Raw genomic sequence first — 24,299 nt, 5'->3', positions numbered from 1 at the left:
TTTTATATAAGAGTTTCTAAGATGTGGTATGTAAAATTGATCGCGGATTCGTTTCGGTTTTTAAAGTTTCTTAATTTTTCATTGTTTTGAAATATCCAGACGTTTTATGAAGAGCATATTTTGTGATAAAATTAGTGCCGAATATGAATGTGGCCCCCAAAACCACATTGCCCGGACGATTTCATTTATATTATTTTTTTTATTTTCAATATTAATCTTAGAAAACATTTTTTTGATGAGCTTTATAAAAACGATAATAAACTCATTTTATCTCTGAACTATTTTTTTCTTTATGACTTTATAAAACAAGCCTATATAATTTTGTGTATAATTGGTCGGCAAGTCGGTAGGGCCGACTGATAAGCAAGATGAATGAATGATGGAAGGGCCGACTGAGATACAGTTGTGAATTAAGAGTTGGCGGGCTAACATTTATTGGGGTGGGCCACCTGTCCAAAAATTAGTCGGGCCGACAACGACAAAATGACTCGAGGCCGACCTAAAACCGTGCAGTCGGCCGATGGTGACATTTGGACTGGGTAGCCTACTACGATTCGACTTAGTCGGCCGACCCTTTTTAGACGACGTCGGCCCGACCAAAATTTGCTACTGGGGAATTGGAACTAATGCATCCTCCACTCAGTTAAAGTTTGTTTGTAAACCAATTGGGTTCTAATGGTTTCAATTGGAACTCAATGGGCTCCGACTGCGACTGGGTTTTCTCTAGAGTACCATTTGGAAACCTAATGGGCTCTAATCATTGATTTAAATCACCCATTATATTTCAATGCAATTTTAAATGTCAATTTAGTGAAAATTCTAGCTACAGCCCTGGGTTAGTGATGGCCCACTGCCATACTTTTTCAGACATAATTACTGTCAGTAAAATTAATTTATCAAACAAATACCCAACTTGTTTTTTTTTCTATTAAAGTCTCCTCAGATTTGCTTTATCATGCAACTAAACTGACTGTAATAAAATTAGATAAAATTTATCTTTAATATTTCCTTGCAAATTCACCCGTCTTAAAGGTAAATGCAAACAATAACCAATCGAATGCTCTCCCTAATTACATTTCTTGTATTGTCACAGTCATATTCATTAACGTAAACTGTAAAAATATAACCTTATTGGCAAAGTGTTACTCAGTTCATTAATTACTTCACTATGATAATATCATAATAGTTTTGATATATTCATTACACTATACAATGTTTAAATCCTGTGTGAGTACGAAAATCACGTAACATCAGCATGAAAATCATGTTAAGTTCTTATACTGGGGTTTCTCGACAAGTGTACAAACAGCGTAAATGTGTTGATATAAAACCAATTTGAACCATTGTAAAAATGCAATTGAGACTATTATCCACCTCCAATTGGAACCACTATCGACCTCCAATTGGGACCACTGTAAACCTCCAATTGGAACCACTCCAAACCTCCAATTGGAACCACTAGAAACCTCTACACTATAATTGGAAAATCTAAATATCCCATTTAAAAAAAAACAAAACAAATTGGAAAAAAAAATTCTACAATTGGAAAAATGAAATATCCCATTTAGAACCAATAAGCAAAACCAATAAACTCTACAATTGGAAATCAAAATATCCCATTTAAATACAATAAACAAAACCAATTGGAAAAACAAAATATCCCTTTTAGAACCAATAACAAACCAATTTAATCCATCAACAATACCAATGTGGAAACAAATGGGAATGGTTCAAAAATACAAGTGCAACCAACTAATCGTTACCAATGTGTAAAAAACAATTGGTTTCTATTGATTTTTTGTAAGGGATGCCAAATATTTGCACAGCACCATACAAAACGAGATAATTGGCATTTGTGCAAGTTTAGTGAGAAAAATTATTGTTCAAGAGGTCAATGAATCCGGTGGATTCTACTCTGTAATAGCTAACGAAACACGAGACAACGCGGGAGTAGAGCAGTTAAGTCTTTGTATTCGATATACTAAAGCAGAAATAGGTGTCGTAGAACTATTTATAGGGTTCACAGATTTACACAAGTTGGATTCTGAGCGTATCAGCTTGGCAATTATAAATCTTTTAAAAGAGGGTGGTTTCAATCTGGAGAATTGTGTTGCACAGACTTATGATGGAGTGTAATGAGTGGACACGTAAAAGGAGTAAGGGTTAAAGTAGAAGAAGCCGTAGGTGGCCATTGTCCGTACGTTAATTGCTACGCCCACCGCTTAAATTTAGTTTTAGTTGACTGTTGCTCCAAAATATCGACAGTTAGGGAATTACTAGGTTTGGTTCAAGCCAATTACAACTTTTAAAGCAATTCGGTTATTAGAAGTGAATATTTTGAAAACTCTCAAAAAGATCTAGGGTACGACATACTGAAAATGCCACAAAGCTGCGACACTCGATGGTGGAGCAAAAAAAAGAGGATTAACTATTTTAGAAATAGACTCGATTCCGTAGTTTTAACTTTAGAGAATCTGATTGAAAACGGAAAATCCGACGACGCTGCTGAGTGTCGTGGGTATATATCCCAATTACATAACTTTAACAACTTAATATTAGTCGTTGCATTAGACGAAGTATTAGGCGTAACAAATTCCCTGTCGGAATATTTCAAAGTTATTTTTACGGAAGCCGTTGCCATTTTCCAAGCTACTGTCAAGACCTTAGAAGATTGTAGAAACTCTGAACGCTTTGATTATATTTGGGAAGAAGCTACTAAAATCGCGGAATCGGCTTTTATTGCAATACCTTACCGTAACAGCGAACCATTAGCTTTACGTAAACGTAAAATTATCCCTAACAGGATATTAAAACCACGTTTGCGTGCTTTTAGGAACCTTGGGTTAAAACATAGTGTGGTAACAATTACAACGGGGACCAGGGAAACTGAAGCAAAAACCCTAATAGACCAGATGAGGTCCACCTATTTCGAATTAATAGACAAATTTATTTCTGAAATGAAAATCCGGCTATTAGAAAACTCTGATCTATATAATGGTATCATGGCGTCTGACCCTTACTCTGAGAACTTCCTAAACGAAATCGATATCCTAACACATTGTAACACATACGATAGGTTTCATTTCGACCTTGATTCCTTAAAAAGTCAAATTAAAATTGCGAGAAATCTAATTATCCCCAAAAAATTCAAGAGCGTAAGCGACTGCTTCCACTATTTAATGCCCATGGAAGATGGCTTCCCTGACCTTGTTAAGTACTACAAGGTTGTTCAATGCATTCCTGTCGCAAACACCATCTCAGAAAGAAGTTTCAGTTCCGTGAAAAGAATAGAAACACGTCTTCGAACAACTATGGGAGAATTTAGACTTTCAAATCCGGCTACGTGGTCCATTAATCGGGATTTGTCGAATTGTTTAAATGAAAACCCTAATTTAGTGGTTGACGAATTTGGTAAAAGTTCTAATCGAAGAGTATCATTCTTTGATTAAATTGCGAGGGCAGAAAATTTAATCTTTCCTAAGAAAACGTTTAAATTAACATATTAGTGTCATAATTTTAAAATTTTAACTATAGTCAAGAATATAGACAGGGGGGGGGGTCTTTAAATCAGACCGGGCCTGTGTGTTAAAAATTCCTGGCGGGGATACTCTTTCCACGATAATTGTGAAAGGAAAACACCGCCCATATCTTATGGTGCTCATTATGAACACTAATACAGCGCTCAACTACTTCAACGATAATTGTGAAACTCCCTATCAAGCGTATTGATAATTATCAGGAAACTATATAGGTATACTCTTGGAATAGCTAAGGAAGATTTTTACGGCCGTGATGAAGCTCGTAGAAATGGGCGTGTCTTAAAGCGGGAAAACTCACGAGAAAAACTCGCGCCTCGGTACCCTAATTCGACGAAAACTCGTCATTAAGCCTAGTCATGGTTATTATATTATTAGCTTACTTGATTATCTCTTTTATAACCATACAAATACCTGAAATTAGGTATCGCTATACTTCTTTCGCGAAGAACATTATAATTACTCATCTGTAATTTACATGTTTTATTTACATAAGAATATACAACTATGAACAAATATTTACAACTATTTATAAGAAGAATAGGCATTCCTCTAAGGAAGAACCTGGCGGAAAAGTGTTCAGCACCGAAGCTGCATTCCCTCGTTGGACCGCGATCGCGATGCGTTGCAGCAGATATTCTGGCGAACGCGGTTCTCCCGTTACTTCCCGAATCCTTCGGCCTATGGCATGGACCAAGGACAAACCTTCGCGCCCGAACGACCCGAGAGTCTCAATAGCCACAGCCTTAAACACGAAACGATTCTCTAGGCCCGAGTACTTTTCGCGCTTCTTCCTTTCAGCCTGGGTAGCGGCCCAGAGAGGGGCTGATGAAGATGAGGACCAATACGAAGGCGCTAGAGGGTCTGTGCAGGTGAAATCCCACACCAACGATTTTCCGCCGGACCATGGAACAAGGAACATTCCGTCTGGGCGTTTTCCGTCATCGCGGGACAACCCAGGTGGCTCGAGAACAGACGGTACACCTGCAGATACTAAGGCGCGTCGCAGGATGTCGTTGACGGCACCGTGTCGGGAGAGCCGGCCGGAGCTTTTCTTGCAACTCAGTCTGTGGGTGCCCCAGGAATCAACCATGATTCCGCAGTTGCAAGAGTGCGGAACACAGATGCGGGCGCCTAACCGAAGGCCGATGGCAATACGAAAAGAGTCATCGTCTAAATGGGTGCCCAAGGACGGCGATGGAAGGGCGTTTAGCCATGCACCAGACTCTTTGGTAATTACCGATATAAGCCGGGCTTTTTCACGATCGGTGGAAGCGCCTTCTGACAAAAGCGATAGAGATTTGTCAATGATCGGGGCGTCCCACGTGTGCTGATGTTTCCAATGGTCCGGGGACGGTAGGGGCGCCTCCGTGCGAAGTTCCCATTGATGTGAGGCTTCTCGAAATACCGGATCTTCGGAGACGGGTATGTAGTCGGGTAGAATATCGCCGACCAGGCTAGCTACGCTAGAAACCGACGATAGAAAAGCCGGAAGAGCCAGTTTGGAGGCATGGCGGATTCCGAGACCACCCTTGGCCACGGGAAGTGATGATTGTACCCATGGACCCTCGTCCATTAGCGTGTTGGTTACATCTTGAAGCGCCCCACGTAGAGTATCATCGAATGAGGTAAGACCCTCTTCGTCACGCCATACCGGGCCGCTACGTAGAAGGTAAGAGAGCTTCGGAATAGCCAAGGAATTTTTCAATAGGAAAAAAAGCCATGATGCGCAGAAACTTGTTCAAGGTTCCCAGACATGATCTTTAGAGCTTTGATTTTACTAGTTAGGCAGTCAGGTATAGCTTCGTCTGAGAGAGGTGCGCCCAGAAGGACGTAGTTAGATCTTTCAACAATTTTGATCCCAGGGGCTGCCACGTCGAACATAGATTTGAAATAGCTGTCATCGAAATATCCCGGATTTAGAATGAGGAGCTCGCACTTTGCTGGATTGAGTTCTAAGCCGATGTCTGCGGAGAGTTCCTGCAAGAGGATTAGATCTTGAAGGACAACCTCAGGCTTGTCGCCCAGCGACGAATCGTCCAAATACCAAATATTGAGCTCTGAAACCATCCGGGATGCCACCTTTTGAACAATGAGACAGAAGAGAGCTGGGCCTAATGGGTCCCCCTGTTGAACGCCGCGCTCAGAGGATATAAGGGATTCCCCATAGACGAGATGAGACGGCTCCTTGTAGCATTGTCGCAAGAACAGGTACAGATCAGGAAGTTCCTTGTAAACGTATTCAAGGAGACGGTCGCGCCGGATCATGTTAAAGGCATTAAGGAAATCTATAATTACTTAAAAATATTAAGTACGATAACCAATTGAGGTTTTTAAATCCATTGTTTTAAAAGCCTTTTTTGCGCGGGAAGATTGCCTATTTGTTACCATGACGACGCATTATTTTCGCGTCAAACCTTGAGCCAATGAATTTGAAATGTCGTGTTACGTCTTACACTTGACGTAGTTAAGCCCCGCCTTTTTCTCGACGCGCTTTCGTATCACCGTCCCAATGGAACCTTTTACCTCTATAGTTTCCTGGTTTTATAGAGCCTTTAAGATAATTAAACTCGATTTTTATTATTATTTCTTAGTATAGAATTGTAGTTTAAATAACTTATTTCTTTAAGAACTATTTCAAACAGTTTGTTTTTCAAACAGTGTTACATTCCATTTCTAGTAATGTTCATACGACAATTTGGTCTTCGTTTGTCCTACTTTAGTAAATAACTATTGGTTTCCTATGCAGACTGACAGACACTACCTTGGATTGGCTTGGAATAAGATTTTAAGAAGTAAAAAAGAGCAAGGATTTTGGGAACCAACACTGGTCCCAAAGAGTTAAGGACCAGTTTAATATTGTTCTAGGCTTGGTTAAAAACTAAAAACCCTTATATCCAAGCACGGCCAACTTAGATCCACTGCTACTCGCACTACTGCTACTCGCACTAGTGCGAGTAGCAGTGGATCTAAGTTGGCCGTGATCCAAGCCTTACTTAATAGTGTTCGAATTTCAACTTAATCATATTTCTCATCACAAATTGTTATTAAAAAGAGATTTACGCTGGTTTCAGAAAGTATCAAATATTGCAATATATATTACAAGGGCTGAGGTATGTTTAAGTGTTCTAACCCCAATTACCATACAATAACCACCGTAAAATCGTAGATAGATTAATACCATTTGTCATATAAGGTAGAAACACATACCTCCTCTGACAGTCTGAATTTTTTTCTTATAATTTCATTATTTTTTGGTTGTTCAATCAACGTTCAAATTTGATCACATAATTTAATTTTAAAACTTAAAATTGACCTAGAGTATTTGCTTCAGATATGCTTTTTGGTAGAGCAATCTATATTGGTACAGCACCTTTAGAAAACCGCAACAAGAAAAAGCCATCCTAAATGTTCACATCTGTCAAGAGTAAAACTAAGAATATGATTATGTATAATACTAAATATTAATCAGCTAGGCTAATGCCCAAGCTTACTGTTAGAGCACTAAAGGGATTGGGGACAATTCTAAAAGTTGTCTTCCAAAATCAACGTTATGAAATAAAATAAAATTTAAGTATAAATTGTTTTTCTCTGTGTCGCAATCTTAAGCTTTTTAGTACTCTATGGGCACGCACGTTTTGCATTTGGACCTCAAATTCCAAAATCTTTTTCAACTCAAGCGCACTCTATCTTCAAAAATAGCTAGTGATGTAGAAAAACATTTACATGTGACCTCCTGTATTTTCCAAAAAAAAAAAACTATTGCACATTCATTTAAATTTGAAAATACCACATACTTCCATGTTAAATTAAAATAATTGAAATACAATACTTTTTGGAGGGCTAGACCTGCCATCCGCAGTTGCCACAAAAGTGTAAGCAGTTACCTTTCGAAAAACCAATGTGCGGAAGGTACAAAAAAGTTGGGGTAGGGGGAAAAATATCTTATCAAAAAAACGTCACAAAAAATTTATATAAAGAAAAAATTAATGCATTCCAATTGTGTTTTAATAATACTCCAGAATTGAGATTCATGGCGAGATTTCTCTTTTTAATATATAAGCTCACAATCTCCTAACCAAGTAGAAATTAATTTAGTACCATATGTATACACATATGTAATATTACATAGTTAAGAGGTTGCAAAAATACCAGATCTAAACTACCCTGATATACGTCAAACTTCAGAACCACAGTTACATCTTATACTGTAAATATAGTTAGTGTTTTTTAAATACCTAATTTTAAAGGTTTTAGCTAATACTTGGCAATTGTGGTAGTTTTCCGATACGTAATTTTTATGTTCCATTTCTTATTTTTATCTTATCAGTAACATTTATTATGTATGGTAAAGTTATATATTTATTTTTAAATTGTTTTATACATTATTATCATTATTATTTACTATTAATTTATTTTTCTGAATTAACTGTGTGGGTACTTTGCTTTGCATTTGTTTTTCAAGCTGTATAACTGCTTACATTTTTGTGACAACTGATGATGACAGATCTAGCCCGCTGAAACGTATAGTTTTTAAATGTTTTTAGTTTATTTAACATGGTTTTTTCACAATTATAGGTATGGATATAGTTAAAAGATAAATTTGTCCCAATGAGGTCAAAGGATAACAAGCCAGATATTGTTCATCCCATTCCCCACCTCAAGTGGAGGCTTACATTGAGGAGATGAAAATATTAAAACAATGGGACTAAGGGTAGCATAAATTACTTAAATCAATTTCACCATTAGTATTATCATAAGTGTATACTATTGTTACATAAGTGTGACAATTTTTTATACATTTTGTAGTAGTTTCAATCTGATTTGAGTCATGCATGCCTCAGACTTTCTAGCCAAATTTTAGATTGTTGAAATAATACCATCAGTCTATAATATTGTTCCATAAATTTGTCACTTTGGGGAATATTTTACCGTGACATCACAAGAAGAAAATTTCCCCCTAGCGAGGCGCTGTCAAAGGCTACGTGTGATGCGTTCGCAAGTGGATGCAAAAAGGCGACAAAGCCCGTAATGCAGTCTGTGAATAGCTCTTTGTAAAACTTTTGCATGCAAAGAATTGGAAGTGTCATACTTATGTAACAATATTATACACTTCTGATAATACTAATGGTGAAATTGATTTAAATAATTTATGGTACCCTTAGTCCCATTGTTTTAATATTTTCATATCCTCAATGTAAGCCTCCACTTGAGGTGGGGAATGGGATGAACAATATCTGGCTTGTTTTCCTTTGACCTCATTGGGACAAATAAAGCAGGAGGAATACAAGTTAATCGAACCTTACCTTGAACATAAAATTGAAGTTCTAAATAAAGTGTTAAATGTAATCTTAAATCAATTGTTACACCTTTGTTCTTCCCAAAAATCCAAATTAAATTTTGAATGACTAGGATTAACTTAAGATTAAGACATCTTTTAAACTGTGTGAATGATATTCTTACGGCTGGTTTTCATCAAGGTTCATACAGCTTTGGTATCCATTAAAAAGACAGGGGTAATTCGAATAAAATAAGGTTTATTTCGCTTACTTTATTTTAAGAAACTCCGAAAAACAGCAATGGGCAAATTTTGCTAAGTCACCTTTTCTGCTAAGATCTTTTACTCTTTAGCCTGAGAATTGTTGATCCGAATGAGAATATCTGAATGTACCTCGCTCATATAGGATGTTAATTCACTATGTAATTAAATTGCCCTTGATTCTGAAGGTGGGGTGGCAGAGTGGTTAGCACTTTTATGTCGGAGCAAGAGTAGACGAGTTTGATCTCAGCTTCTGGCACTGGTTAAAAACTCGGAACAACTCCTTCTGTTTTGAGATTGCAAGTTCTCTCCCCACTGGTTAAAGGGGTTTTCCCCGAGCTCTTCAGTTTTCCCTTTCCTTAAAAACTTGTTGAGTTTAATGGTAATAGTGAGTGTAGGGAGCTGTTGGCTCACATGACATGCAGGGCATTGTAACCCGGCCACCTGAATTAATGGCTTTTAACATTGCTTGATGACGTAGGCCTAAGGTGATGCCTTGGGTATTAACCTAGCTGATTATTATTATTATTATTATTATTCAGTAAGCTAAGGTGACCTTATGATATAATGATATAAAATAAATTTAGCATTTTTATAAACTCTTTCTCGTGCTATTCCTTTTTTTAACGTTTTACAATTTATGTTACTTACCAGCTTTTTTGGTCAAAACATTGCTGGATATTATTTGACATGCAAAATTAATTTTAAAAGCCATCCATAACTGAAGAAATGGTTTTTTTATCTTTTGAATTTTTTTCCTCCATTTATCGGGGAAAGAAATTTCATATTTTTAAATCATAACTTTTTTCTGTTCCATGTAGATATTTCGGAGAATTTACAAGTAAATGGATATCTCTTCAAACATCATTGGACGTACAAAATTTGTAAGTTAGCTTGAATGAGATACATATAAGGTTTCAACGGTGCGATTATCTTTGAAAATTGCCATAAGCTCTAGCAATTTTTTTAATAAAACTCATTGGAAAGTACAGCAATTAACTTTATTCTTCATATACCTATCAAAGGCAGTGGTGCAGCCAGGGGGGCAAGTGCCATTCCCCAAAATTTTATTGAATGAGTAAATTTTTTGTTGAAAGTTTTAGTCGATCTTGTTGCCCCCACCCAGATTTAAAAATCGTGGCTGTGGAGGGTAAAATAATTATGGCAGTTAGGATGTCCATTGTGCATACCTGAACATTAAGACTTGGAAAGTACAATTTCAGCACTTAAAGCAGACAGTCCCGTTGATTAGAATGCTAGGGAACTCATTAGTCTCCATTTGGTGCATACAGTACCGCCTAAAACAAAGTTCACTAAGCGAGCGCTTGCTGAAAGCGGCGCTTATGGGGAGAAACAGGAGCTAGGGCTGCTGCCAGACCCCCGCTTCGCTTTAAGCGAGCGCTCGCTTAGTGAACTTTGTTCTAGGCAGTACTGTACCAAGATGCTGAAACCTTTGGGCCAAGTAATGAACACAATGACAGAGGACAAGAGATTAGGATTCCTCATAAGCAAAGCAGGCCCTACAGATCAGCATCACTATTTCCAATCAGATTAAGATGCCTCTTACGTTATCATATCAGTTACCAACCTAATATTAGTCTTAAAGAGTTTGGGTAACTCATTGGTTCTCTTTCTAGAGCTGTTGAGATGAAGGGCTTACTACCTCCATACAACACAGTTTATGTGCAAACTGGAATTAAAGGCATTAAAAGTCGCTAGCTGATTTAGGCATGTAGTGGTGCCTTAGATATTAGCCTAGCTGATTACTATTTATTATTTTAAACTACTTGGGTTGAATCAAATTGTCCACTATAAGTAAAGCTTAATTGAATTGCCACTTTTTTTTATCAAGTATAATGTTTAGTGTATGGAGTAAATTAATATTACAATTTGTCATTATTTCGCCGAAGTAATCATCAGTGGTCATTATGAAAGTGTCTCAATTTTAAAAAATAATTTACCTATGGAATGTGAGATAATATTTTTATGTGGGAACTAGTTTAAAGGGTTCCATCGCCCACGTAAGAGTTGAAACACCAGCTGTAGGGAGCGTACTGGGACCCTGGACCACGACCCGGAAAGTCTGGGATCCCTGGGTTTTTTACCCCAACCCCGGTCTTGTTGGGGTGGTTTATTTTCGAGTTGGGTTTCCAAAAAAGTCTGGTTTCCTATCAGTTCATATTCTTTCAAAAAACGTTTTAAGAAAATAGAAAATTTTAGGACGCAAAAAAATTCTCCTATTCTTTTTAGTAATTGCCGCCGTTCTTCTGCCCATACCTGTTTGTGGCTATATTGTTTCTATTGTATAATCAAGTTCCATTTAGTGAAACGTTTTGAATTTAAAAATATTAATATTTCATTTTCTTTAATATATAATAATTTGCTTTTTTTAAAAAAAAATTAAAAATATCGACCCGTAACCCATCCTTGACTAAAATCTCACCCCTTACGATCCTTAACCAGCTGACCTTACTAAACAAGTCTTGGAGAAATTGAATTGAGGAATATGATATCATTTGGCCAAATCTGCAATGCCATTATTCTTAAATGATGTATATTAATTAAAATCTGGGGCACATGGTCATAAATGTAAAAAATATTAATTTTGTTTGTTTGATAGTGCATTTTCCCCTTCGTAAATTTTCTTTTTCTTTCTTAGAACAAATGCAAAACTGATGATTCAATTTGTGATATTGCACTCACGGAATATGAAGACAAAGTGTTTCTAATTATTACTGAATTTGGTAAAATTGGAAATTTAGTAAGTTAAAAAATTATGTAGTGTACTGTAGTTATAGGCATAACCAGACATTCATCCAAAAAAATTGCAAAGAGGATGAAAATTTATCACAGTCAGAACTACAAGACATTGTCGAAGGGTATTTGACACCAAAAGGGGGTGGGGGGGGGTGGCAGAGTGGATAGTAGCAAGAAGACCCTGTGAAAATAATAACAAACTTCTCCCATTCTAATGACCAAGGCCAAACTACTTAAAGGGAATATAACCTCTAGTATTTCTGTCGCCCTCCCAGGGTTCCGATATTGTCCGCTGGCTCAAAAGGCTTTTCACACTTGCCGCGCTGATAATGGCTGATTGTGAAGGGAATAAAGGAAATTGATGGGGTCTTCCATAAAGAACTCGTTGGAGGTTCTATTCCCTTTAATGCAGTTCAATATTCATGGTTAAAATGAATAGATTCTTGATTAAATGTAATTGGGGCTGTTAAAAATGAAGGTGTTGTCAGCTTGTTAGTTAAATTTTTAAATGTAAATAAGCTTTTTTTAGGATGCAAGCCTCTGGTCCAAATTAGAAAAAAAATATTTTGGTCATTTTGTGATAGCTTATAGAAAGACTTTTCCAAAAATATATTGGTAAAGTGTAATCAAAAGTTTTAAAGAAGCTTAAAGTATTACATTTTTTCATTAAAAACTAGGGAAATTATTGTATTTTAAGAAAAAATAATAAAATTATTCTTTTGGCTTGAATAACCAAATACACTCAACAAATCATATAACATTTGAAAGTTCTGTTCATTATTAGTTAAAATGAACATAACACATTTTTCTAATTTAAACCACAGAACACTCATTTCAATATTATTAGAAGAAAGATTTGTGACGACTATATGCCATCAATTTAAGCAGCCCTGATTACACTCAGCACAATAAAATCATTAATTTTAAATATATTATCCAATGGTATGAAATTGTCAAATTTGAAAACGTCAAAACAGTGGTGAATTTTTTTTTTTCTCTATTGTAAAAACAAAACTTTAGAATTTTTTTTTGTAAGCTGCATTAAGAAAATTTGTGGTGCCACATTGTAAGGCCCAAAGAGTGCACCAAGCCCTTAGGAAGAGTTAAAGTAGAGTTGTCCTACTTATCGCCTTGGGAGTTCCGGGGAAGTTTTATTTTTGAAGAGGCAGTTGGAGGTCAAGCAACAAGTACGCCAGTTAGTTTTGGTGAGGCACCCCTAGGCCACAATGAATTACAGTGTGGAGTCAATGGTGTTTTGTGATAATAACTATGTTATGCCTTGTTATTGAGCTTATGCAATATTGGTACAAATTAGCTCCTTACAACATGAATTGACGTGAGTTGCTTTGGTGTTCTACATCAAATTAAATTTTGACCGCAAAAATGAAAATAAATGATTTTTACAACCATGTGCCTTTAATCAGTGTTCGAAATGGACTTATTAACAGACCGGAATGTATTTCCATTTAAAGCTTCATATTATTCTTTAAAACTGGAACTGTGCAATAAAAAATAATCTTTACAAACCAGAATGATATGAGGAAAAACTTTTACGAAATAGAATGGCATTCTGGTCCATTTCAAGCACTGCCTCTAATACAATCTTAATAAACATATTCTTTTAGGTTTCTGTTACTCAAGAAACTACAAATGAAGGAAAATGCACCGTTTTTAGCACAACTGTAATGCTTGGTATGGATGAGGTAAATAACTTTTCTATCTATAAAATTGTTTTAAGCCCATTTTACTTTACCCTTAAGACTTAAGTTGAGTAACAGGATATATTTAGTAAATTATACCACATGCATCACTGGTGTGGCTTTTATTCTGATGTGTGACTAAATTGAATCCCATCCCACGTGGTTTTTGTTTTGTTCAAAGGTATAGTGAGGCCAGCACAAGCAAAAACTGACACGTACATTAAATTGTTTTTAAAACAATCAATTGATAATTCTATTGTTTTAAATATAAAAAGTAATTATGAAAAAAAAATTAGTTTCCAATATTAAGTATTTGTATGAATGGGAATTTTAGTTAAGCCTTTGCTCTCATAAGATAAGCTATGGTAAGCACCATTGCACAAAATAGGCAATGGCCAAAAAGTGTCAAGCAAGATTCTACATCACTTTGAGCAACTGTCTCTATTAAAATATTTTTCCAACGTTTCCTCTACAATCTTCATTGAGTCTTAATGAATGAAGCCCACATAGTTGATCTTGTACCACCCATAATTTTATTACCAGTGATCGAGGGGCTAACCACTTCTTTAAATTCTGTACACCGATTACAGCGATCACAGCCTTCGGTAGTGCTAAATCTGTTATCGATTACGTAATCAAAGCTACAGGCTTGTACGCCGATTACGGATAGTGATAGCCCCTCGCCAGTGATACAATATAGTTATGTATTTGAATTTTTTTATTATTTAGCCAGAAATTCATGCAGCTGCTCGTTTTATTGTGGAACAATTGAAAATCTCAAAACCTTTTATTCTTGGAATTGCATTGAAAGATCTTTCCAAAAACAATATTTCTAAAATAGTACAGTGTGTTAATGATATCAAATAACTAATTTATGTATATTTTTAATAAAAAAATACTATGCTAACTTATAAGTACTAAGTTTTAACTGGGTATTGCATCACAGGTAAGCAGATTGAGTTACAATTGCGGTTATGTCTTGTTGTGATTCTTTTGTCCGTCTAAAAAAGAATGAAACGCTCATGGGTATGGGATATCTGGATCGGTGGAGTTGATGGCCGTGATAGAATAATGCTGACATTTTCATAATAAAACTAAGCTTTATTGTACATTCATTGACTAGCTACATTTATAATAAAATATTAAAACTGTTGTAGGGTGGACGTAGATTTGTTATAAATGGAGTCCTAGAGTAAGAAGAATATTATATTGTCTTTGGTATGACATAAAGAACGTCGTCTGCATGATTCTGTTTTGAAAGTTTATAACTCACTCTACTTGGGCATGGCTCAGTTAAGATTCTAAATTTGTTATGTAGTTTTATTTTAGTTCTTTTAAATAAATGTTTAGTTATGTTCTATATTCGAAAGTAATATAATAACAAAAACCACAAATTAATCAATGGAGCTTAGGCGTGAAGTGATAGATAATGGAGAGGGTCCTCCATATAAAGCCTAGCTCTTATCTATGGGTTTATACTAGTACCATCTGTTAGGCCTAATTTCTGCACAAACTGGCTTCTTATATCTGTTACAAGAGGGTTAAAAATGGTGAAATGATCTAGAGCATTATTATTGAGCATTTTCAAGGTTTTGGTGCAGTACTGCAGTTGAGGAGGTATATTTCTATACTTAGGGGCTGTTCACAAATTACGTAACACAGAAAAACATTTTTTTGGACTCCCCCCTCCTCCTCGTAACAAAGTTACAAATGGAAAGACCCCTATTCTTAAATTACGTAACAAATATCGACCCCCCTTATATTATTATAGTACGTAACAACTAATATGCTGGTAATAAAGTACAATAAGACCAGGTACTAAATTTTACTAATTGTTCTTGCACCTTTGTCCATCCCGAGCGTGGGAAAATAGTCGAAACTGTAGATCAAGGTCATATGAAATTCTTTTAAACGTGGGTAAACCAATGAAAATGCTTATGTTTTTAATAATTGCGACTTTTTCTGAAAGTGATGAAAATTTTATTATACGATATTAAAAATAAGATGTGTTACGTAACATTTTAGTGAACCCTCCCTCCCCCCACGTAACAATTCGTAACGCTTGCACAAACCCCTCCTCCCCCCCTACCGCGTTACGTAATTTGTGAACAGCCCCTTATGGAATTGTTGATATATGCTAATATAAATTTAACACTTAAATTAAATCGTGATTTAAATCCAGTGATTTTTTTTAAATCATTATCACATATGAAAATGTATGAAAGTAGGTTCTTTAGAAATTTCAATTCAGAGAAAATGCATATAAATATTAATTCATTTAATAAAGATTAATTGAAAATATAGTTTATGTAATCGCTGCACTCAAATTGCTTATCAATTTGTCAAGAAAAGTCAAAATCTTGGAATAAAAAAATCAGATTTAAATCAAATAAATTTTTTATTTTTTTTAAATTAACAACCCTGGGGGGCTATTCTGTAAAAAATCGAATGGGAATTCAATCTCGATACCCTATACTATGTCGAAATCGACTTCGACCATTTGCATTGATTTGTGCTTATTCGAAATCTTTACCGAACACCATTTTTCGCGATCTCGAAGTTCGAAATCTAGTTTTCGATCGAAAATTGGATTTCGAATATTTACAGAATAGGCCCCCAGATTTAAAACCTAAGCAATAATTGAATAGCTGCTATCAAACACAAAAAAAGGCTTAAGATAAGCCAATATCTAAATAATGTTGAAAATTTAAATGTACCTTATATGTAACTTAAGACACACCAATACTCTGTTTTTTTTTTATAATGGGGAGAGTAAAGAAAAACCCTGAAGCAGGAATGTTTTTATTTATACTTTGGTAGAATGAATATGTTTAGATGATTTTCTGAGTTTCTCCTATCGAAAATGAATACAATGCAGAATTACCTCATCTTTATTCCACCCTAAGATTTTTATGACCAAAAATCCTTTATCTTATGTTTCATATTCAAGAGTACATTCGATATGTCATAAGCTAGAGAAAGTGGTAACAACCCTATGGGAGCCATTTCGCTGATGTCCAACTGGAAAATATTAACTCGTACAAAATTACATTAAACTATGGTAATGGTTATTTTCTTAATTGTAGTAAATTACGCCACTCTTAGCTATTGAAGAAAAATGGTATGCAAAAAGGAAATTCCACTTTACCATTTTTGAGGAACTAATACAAAGTAGAAGAAATTGGAAATCTTAAGCCTATTTAGGTAGTGCCTCATTATCCATAAACCTGACTACGTTGAAGCCTAGTGGCTCAAAGAACGGTAATAGTGAGTTTAGGGAACTGCTGGCTCGCATGGCATGAAGGACATGCTACCACCCTCCTAGGCATTGTAACCCGGCCACCTGTTTAAAGGCGTTATAAGTCACTAGATGATTTGGGCCTAAGGTGGTGCCTTGGGTATTAATATGGCACTGGGTTTAGGTAGCTATATAAATTTTGCCCCTGTAAAAAGCTGTGGTTATGACTTGAAACAGAACAAAAATGAAGTCTGAGAATAAAGTAAACACTAACAGTAGTTGGTACTAGAGCATGTACAAAATATTTAAGAGAAACACAAATTTTAGTCACAATAATAGCTGCTTTTTTTATTATACTTTAAATCACAATTGGACCAATCATAAATCCAAATTATAGTGCCACACCAAAGGTTTTAAGAGTATTTTGTACAATATACTTTTTTCAGTTTCATTTCATTCAAAAGTAAGAATTTAATGTTCTTCCACCAGCACTAAACATTTTAAACCCTGTCGGATTTGAAACCTTTGGGAGCATGTCAACTTCAAAAAAATATTTAACAATTTCCATTAAATGTTTTCTAATACATAAATTAACATTTACATAATGAAAAGAAAAAAGCTGTTTGGAGTGACATTCTGCTGTGTATTTTCATTACTAGTATTGTATGTGAAAACCGCCCTTTTTAAACCCAAATCAAATTTGAACAACAAGGTATCGAGGGCTACCTTTAAAAAAATGGTGCAAATTAACCAAATTGATTTTAATTTTAGAAATGGTTCTTAGCATATCTTATTTCCAGAGTACAAAATTATTAAAAGCAAACTTTCTGGGAGTCTTATTTCATTGGTTAAAATTAGTGTTCATACAGGGACAGCAAATGATTAATGCCTCATTTTCTAATAGCGATCTGATCTGATACTGAAGATAGGGATTGAGGGTTCAATCTGGGGAGTGATCATAAAGTTTTTTTATCTTACAATGTTACACAATTTGTGTAATTTTTATAACTATATCCTGGGAAATCTGAAGTATGTAAATCTTTTATGAGGATTAATGCATCTACCTATACTGCAAAAGTTATTTGCTTTGAAACATGTCTGCGTAAGCTCCAATTGATATTAAAAAAACCTATTTCATTTGCAAAAATATGGTTTATCAATAGGTAAATATCCCTACACTGTGTAATTTTTATTTAACATTTTTAAATGAAGTAAAAGACTTGGTAAATTTTGAGCAGTGTACATTTGGTGGGAAAATAGCCACCAACGTAATCTACATAGACCCTGCTAAATCCAATGTTCAATGTTAATGGCCTAGATGGATACTTCTCTCGAGAGAGATATTATATACTTTTGGGGAAACTAATTCAAGTCAACTGTTTAAAAAAAATGTTAAATTATTCAAAATTAACAAAATACTGTAATTTCTGTAGTCTTACACCTTAGCTATTTTCCCAGGTATGAAATTACGCTGACTTAAAGATTTTTATTTCCAATACGAACACTAATTGTAATTTGAAAACTTTTATTAGATACTTTTAAATAATAATCTGATCTAAATTGATTCTTTATATGTAGTCTGCACAGTTAATTTTTATGCTGTATATATCAGAATCAAGAAGATTCTGCAACAAGTTTAGGCATTTAAAGTCTTTAGAAATGTACATTTCAAAGCCTTTCAGAGTAACTTTTTACCTTAAAATAACAGAAAACCAGAAAGGTCATTGGATTGAACAGTAATACGACAAACAATTTCATTAAAAGTACTAGTGACATATTGCCATAAACAAATGAGGCTGTATTTAGCCAAGATCTAAAATTACCAATAATAACAAAATTATCCAGAAACCATAGTAAGCCATACATTTTAAATCACAGTGGTGCTTTTGCAAACTTAAGGGCAATTTTGAATACTTAAATACAAAAATACTACACATAAACATGTATCATATACAAATATACATTTGAAATGTATTGTCAATAAAATATGAACTTAAGTTGCTGTGCAGAGGCATTTAAATTGGGATATAAAAATATATAGTATTTTTAGAATTTAAAATTAATTTTGACTATGAAAAGGTAAAGACAAGATTAAATATAGGAATAGTGTACAATTTTTTTTATAAATAACCAGTATAAGGCAATGTAAAGTACTGGGTGTATAAATTATAGAAAAAATGCAATAGTATCAAAAACCTTAAAAACGTGCAAAATGGATGGGGGTATGCAATCATAGTCAGAAAAAATGCTATTAAAGTAACTGTCTCTAGAACCGCAAAACACTACTTTCGGTGAACCTTAAAAGAAAAGTTCCACTTTGGGAACATAAGGCCTCATAAGAAAGGTAATACACAATTTCATGACTCCCCTTAGTTTTCTAAATATATAGTAATTAACAAAACAAATGGAAATATTAACCTTAAAATTCTTAACATTTTATCCTCATTGGTTGTTTATTTGGTAAACAAAATAAATTTATTCTCGTCACCACATGCCCTCCCTTCTGGACTATTTTTGAATCACCTTGCAACAATTTGATCACCTGATAAAAGATGGCGCTCTTTCTGTTGCAATCTCCCATTCCCATATGTTTGATGAAGTCACAAAAGTGAGGTACGTTTAGAGATAAAACGAACAAACCCATGTGCTAGATAGTCTTTTTTTGGGTTTTCCGTAAAGCTACGACCAAAGTGTAATTACTCTGATTACATAAACTTAGATATCAGTATTAATTTAAAATGGATCAACAAGGATTGGATCAAATTGTAAATTTAAAAATGTTCAATTTAAATCCATCGCCATATTGATTTATCATTATTTCCACTCATTATGATAAGCCTAACTGGGAATCGAGTATATGTAACCGGTGGTCTCGGGTTGTTTGCTTAATTAATAAAATAAGAACAGGGACCTGTTACAACCTCAACTTCTTATCTTCATCCAAAAATAAATTTATAACACTATTACTAAAGGGTAATAACAAAGTTTACTCTGAAAGTCTGACTAAGTACTTTGTGCAAGGTTAAGTTAAGGAGGAAGATTTGAAGAAGGCACTGCACTACACTAGTGGACCTACATTCTTTTATTTAATAACAACTGCAACACTCCCTAGTGTTGTGCAACACATTCATCAGTGTAGTCTAAGTAAAAATCTTCCTTGTCTTTTTCAAGGATGATACCATATCTACAGTTTAATTAAAAAGATAAGGAAAAATTGTTCTTATTTCCATTTTAAATGTTGTTAATTACTAAATAATGAGACATTTCTAAATTCTAATGGTAAATTTGCCTATTGCGTCTTTTTAAAAAACAATGTACTATATGCTGGAATTTTCCTTTTATGTTAAACCAATGATTTCTTGCGGGAATTTAGGAAATAATTAAATTAAAAAGCTACTTAGTAAGGATTAAGGATACACAGACAGTCAATTACTTAATAGTGGTAGAAACGCTAGCAATTCAACTTGACTGACCATAAGCACAGAATGGACCCATTAAGTAAATTTTCCTTTTACACATAAAATTTAGAAGAATGTAATAGCGTAGCTCCCTAGAAACTAAGCTGCCTTTAATTGTCGCATTGACTGAGTTAATATTGCGTCCTCCACTCAGCAAATATAGCTCTATCAAAAAACCCTTTTGTACCGTTACACTTTTTTATTATATAAATATAAAATTAAATTTCTATAAAATGGCACATATATATAATCTTTGGCATTTGTACATTTGGAATTAAGGAAAATTCAAGTGCCTTGTTTGAAATATAAGTGCTTTCTGAATAGTCCAGTAACTTTAGAGATTCAATTTTTTTACTAAACTTACTGGATTACAAAAAACATTTAATTAACTAAGGTAAGATTGTGACAACTAGAAGCAGCACTCGCAGCACCCCACACAAGAAGAACGCAACCCGTCAAAAGTCATACATTTTCTTGTGTACAATTTTCATTGGCTAGACGCTTTAGCGCCTGCTGCCGTTGGAAGGGGAAAATTTTCTTCCTCCTTTCCCTAAAACGTGCAGCGTAAGGTTCGTACCATGAAATTTTACGGCGTTAGCGTGTTTAAAGACTAGTTGCATTTTCCTTGTGTGGGGTGCTGGGTTTTGTTGCTCCTGGGTGACAGTTCAATTTTTTTTTTAAGTCAGTTGTTTTAGAAAACAGTTGAATTACTACAGAAAATTATATTTATCAGTATAAAATTTAAATTGTTTCCAATTTTTACAAAATAAGGCCAGTTACATTTTCAATTGGGATGGGTGGCCTAAAGTAGCCAACTAACTCAGAATTGTCAATTAAATTCTTAACTTTTAAATGGAAACATTCAATTATGAAGAAAATCAATTGCAAATTTAAAAAAATTATATTGACTAACATGCGTCCTAATCAAGCTTTGTGATGAAAGGAGCACCCTGGCTAATGCACACGGTTTCCAAAATGAACAAAGAAGAGACCAAATTGATTTAAATAGTTCTTAACTGCAGAAATGGGAACCATAAGTACAAAATACTGAGTAAAATTTGCTTTACACCTTGAGCCAAATTTCAAGGTCCTTTTTTACAAAAGCATTGCTTCCATAATAAACCATTGAAGCCGAGTGAAGTAAATTTCACTTACTACACTCCCTATAAGCATCAAAGTCCATTTTTCCTTACACTAAACTTATACAATTGCTCCAATTTTCAGACTGTCATGAGTGTGTAACACCTTTTCTAGCAATTAGCATATTTAGTACGGGATGTTTCTTGATGTATTCTACAGCTTTTTTATGAGTTACCATAGTGAAATCATAGCCATTGACCTGAAACAATTTTTTATTATACTGCGTTATTATAAAAAATGCATGATTTTTTACCTGTAAAATTTTATCGTGGACTTTTAAACCACTTTTTGCAGCGGGACTGCTTTCATAAACCTCAGTAACGTAAATACCCTTTAAATAGAAATATTGATTAAACCTAGTTATTTATTTGCAATCTTTTTAGTGTTTGAAAACTTCTAGTGTTGCGCTATGAATACTGCAATAATAAAGCTAGGGTATAATAATTCTTACATTGTCAGTATAGCCTTGGGGACTCTTTTTGAAATCTTGGTCAATTCCACCACCAATTTTAAATCCACATTTCATAACTTCTCGCCCTTCTGAATCTGTAGAAGTCTCTTTGGCAAGTTTAATTGGTATCTAGTACAAATTAATATAAGCCAAAATACATCAAAAACAATAGTAACTTAATTTAGCTAGGTGTATTTGCTTTATTTAATTACATAACTAAAAGTAAATGAACCAAATCAGGGGACGCGATAAATTGCCCTTAGGAATTGTGGGTATAGCTATTTCTATGTATAGGTGCACACAAAATTTCAAATTCAAGGTTAAAATGTAATTTCATAAGGAACACGCCTCTAACATGGGGAGTATAGCAGTCTGATAACGTCAGTTCATTAACTATTGATATAACCAGCTTAAAATGAACAAACTATAACATCAACTAAATAAAATTCTGGTGCTGTTAATTTTCTGGGAAAATAAAATGCGGAAATTTTTCCTAGTAAAAATAAATTAATAATGTTGACAGCACTCAATGAAGCTAAAATTGTTCTATTTTTGAATTTTAAAGTTCTTGATTTTAAGAACAAAATAAAGATTTGCATATAAAGTCCAACCAAGTGCTTAATAAATTACTGAGAATCAGTGCCCGAATTGGACTTATTCACAAACCGGAACGTGTTTCCTTTCAAAGCTTCCAATTATTCTGAAAAACGAGAGCTGTGCAATAATAATTTTTACGAACCAGAACGATATGAGGAAAAACTTTTAAGAAACAGAACAGCGTTTCAGTGCGTTCCAGTCCATTTCAAGCACTGCTGAGAATGTAGTTTAATGTCATCTAGTATCGGTTGTAAGTAGTGATTGTTTGGGGACCCCAACACGAAACCCAGAAACCACGGATCCTCGACCCAGGTAAGGATTATGAAAAGCAAATCGGAATTTAATTTGGTGTCATATTTTATCAATATCGTATTTAAACGTCACTTTTTTTTAGTAACTGTTCCGCCTTGCCTCATAAATAGTTAGTATAATAGGAATCCCTTCTAGAAATGGAGACTATCTCGGCGTCTGCCCATCTCTGATGCCAAAATATTTTAATAAATCATGTGGTTGTAGTAGAAACAAATCCTTTGTTTCATAATATTTTCTTTTCAATTAGTTATAAGTATCCTTTAATTCCTATCAAGCTACAGTATCACAACGCCGATCCAGACTTGTTCTTTAGGGGGTAGATTTCCCCTAACCCAGAGTCCATTTAGTCCCCCATAAGAATGTTTCTTTTACCTTTCAAGAATGTGTTAAAAATTCATATTAAAAGCTGAATTTAGGGCTTTCATTAATTTAATAAATCATAAATAGCAAAATAGTTGGTAGATTCGCAATTATTGTGTGAATGATAAAAAGTTCCTGATAGATTGCATTAAGCTAGTTTTAATTTGAATTGCGATTTTCAGTCAGGCCTAGTAGATTTCTTGATTCTATACATTTTAAAAAACCTAAATACATTCTGTGGTCATTTAACATAAATCAGAAATGTGAAATCTACAATAAGTGAGGTAGAAAAATTCTGCTCTGGAGGCATAGATGATTTGATTTAAATAGTAGTCTGACCCCCTTTCATCACCAATGTCAGTGTAGTATTAACAAGATCATTCAAGTTTAGTTGAATAATCTTGGTATTACCCCAATACTAGTTGTCATATTGTTAATTAGGTTTGGGTAAAACGAGGTAAAGAGTGCAATATAGGTTAAGGTAAAATAATTCTTACACTCAAGCACTCCATAGCCGTTCCAGGCTCGTGCTGAAATGCCATTTTAGACATTGGTAATTTTTAAAATTATGCGAAATTCCAAAAATATTATCTGACTGATTAAAATTCAACAAAATAAATGAGCTGATAACATGGACACAGCGATTGTTTATAACTAATTTATCAAATAGTAAAAGATCCAGTATAAAGCTGATTAAACGCGATATTTCATCCGTTACCTAAGTAGAGTAGCCGTATAAAAGCAGACAAACTGACAAAATTACTGAAAGGAGTTTATGACCAATTCTGGACCACATTTCTATGGGTACTGTGATATCCTACATAAAATATATTAGAATTTTAAAAAGAACCAAATTAAAAAGTCGCAAGTAATATTACGTTGGTCCGCGCGGGAGAGCGCGCTTGGTTTTGAAAGTAAAAAGGGTTATGAAATTATTATTTAGTTTTGGATTTATAACGGAAAGGACAGTTAAATAAAGAAAATTATCTAACAACCTTCAATTACGCTTCGTGTTCCTTTCAATATTTACCTATCCTGGGACATGACAATGGCGACGGAGAGGGCCTAGAACCCAGCGCAATCCTTCCAAACCATCTCTCCAAATAATTCTTTCAACAATTCAAGATAAGTTATTATGGCTTCATTACCTTCTTTCCCACCGTTTCTTATTTCGGAATCCCGTGAGAACATCGGTCCTCGTTGGGAGAAAT

At 34.5% G+C, this 24,299-nt stretch overlaps 2 protein-coding genes across 2 annotated transcripts; one reads left to right on the top strand and one right to left on the bottom strand.

Annotated features, from left to right (window-relative positions):
- The first annotated feature begins 6,521 nt into the window (after positions 1–6,521).
- LOC149955543 (proteasome assembly chaperone 3-like) lies at positions 6,522–14,439 on the top strand. The gene is made up of 5 exons (XM_090164547.1): positions 6,522–6,649; positions 9,897–9,959; positions 11,735–11,836; positions 13,458–13,535; positions 14,262–14,439. Exons 2-5 carry the CDS (start codon positions 9,921–9,923, stop codon positions 14,397–14,399), a joined length of 357 nt encoding a protein of 118 aa, XP_090020673.1. The 5' UTR covers positions 6,522–6,649; positions 9,897–9,920; the 3' UTR covers positions 14,400–14,439.
- Positions 14,440–17,101: 2,662 nt separating this feature from the next.
- Positions 17,102–23,841, bottom strand: LOC149955542 (tax1-binding protein 3 homolog). Its single transcript, XM_090165324.1, has 4 exons — positions 23,586–23,841; positions 21,820–21,948; positions 21,622–21,699; positions 17,102–21,567 (listed from the first exon to the last, which is right to left on the bottom strand). Exons 1-4 carry the CDS (start codon positions 23,637–23,639, stop codon positions 21,457–21,459), a joined length of 372 nt encoding a protein of 123 aa, XP_090021450.1. The 5' UTR covers positions 23,640–23,841; the 3' UTR covers positions 17,102–21,456.
- Positions 23,842–24,299: the final 458 nt, after the last annotated feature.

Source organism: Leiobunum rupestre, chromosome 2 (genome assembly GCF_980474605.1).
Source record: "Leiobunum rupestre chromosome 2, qqLeiRupe1.1.hap1, whole genome shotgun sequence".
In the NCBI taxonomy this organism is placed as follows: domain Eukaryota; kingdom Metazoa; phylum Arthropoda; class Arachnida; order Opiliones; family Sclerosomatidae; genus Leiobunum; species Leiobunum rupestre.
Note: the sequence above shows the minus strand (reverse complement) of the source record. Positions and strands in the feature narration are given on the sequence as shown.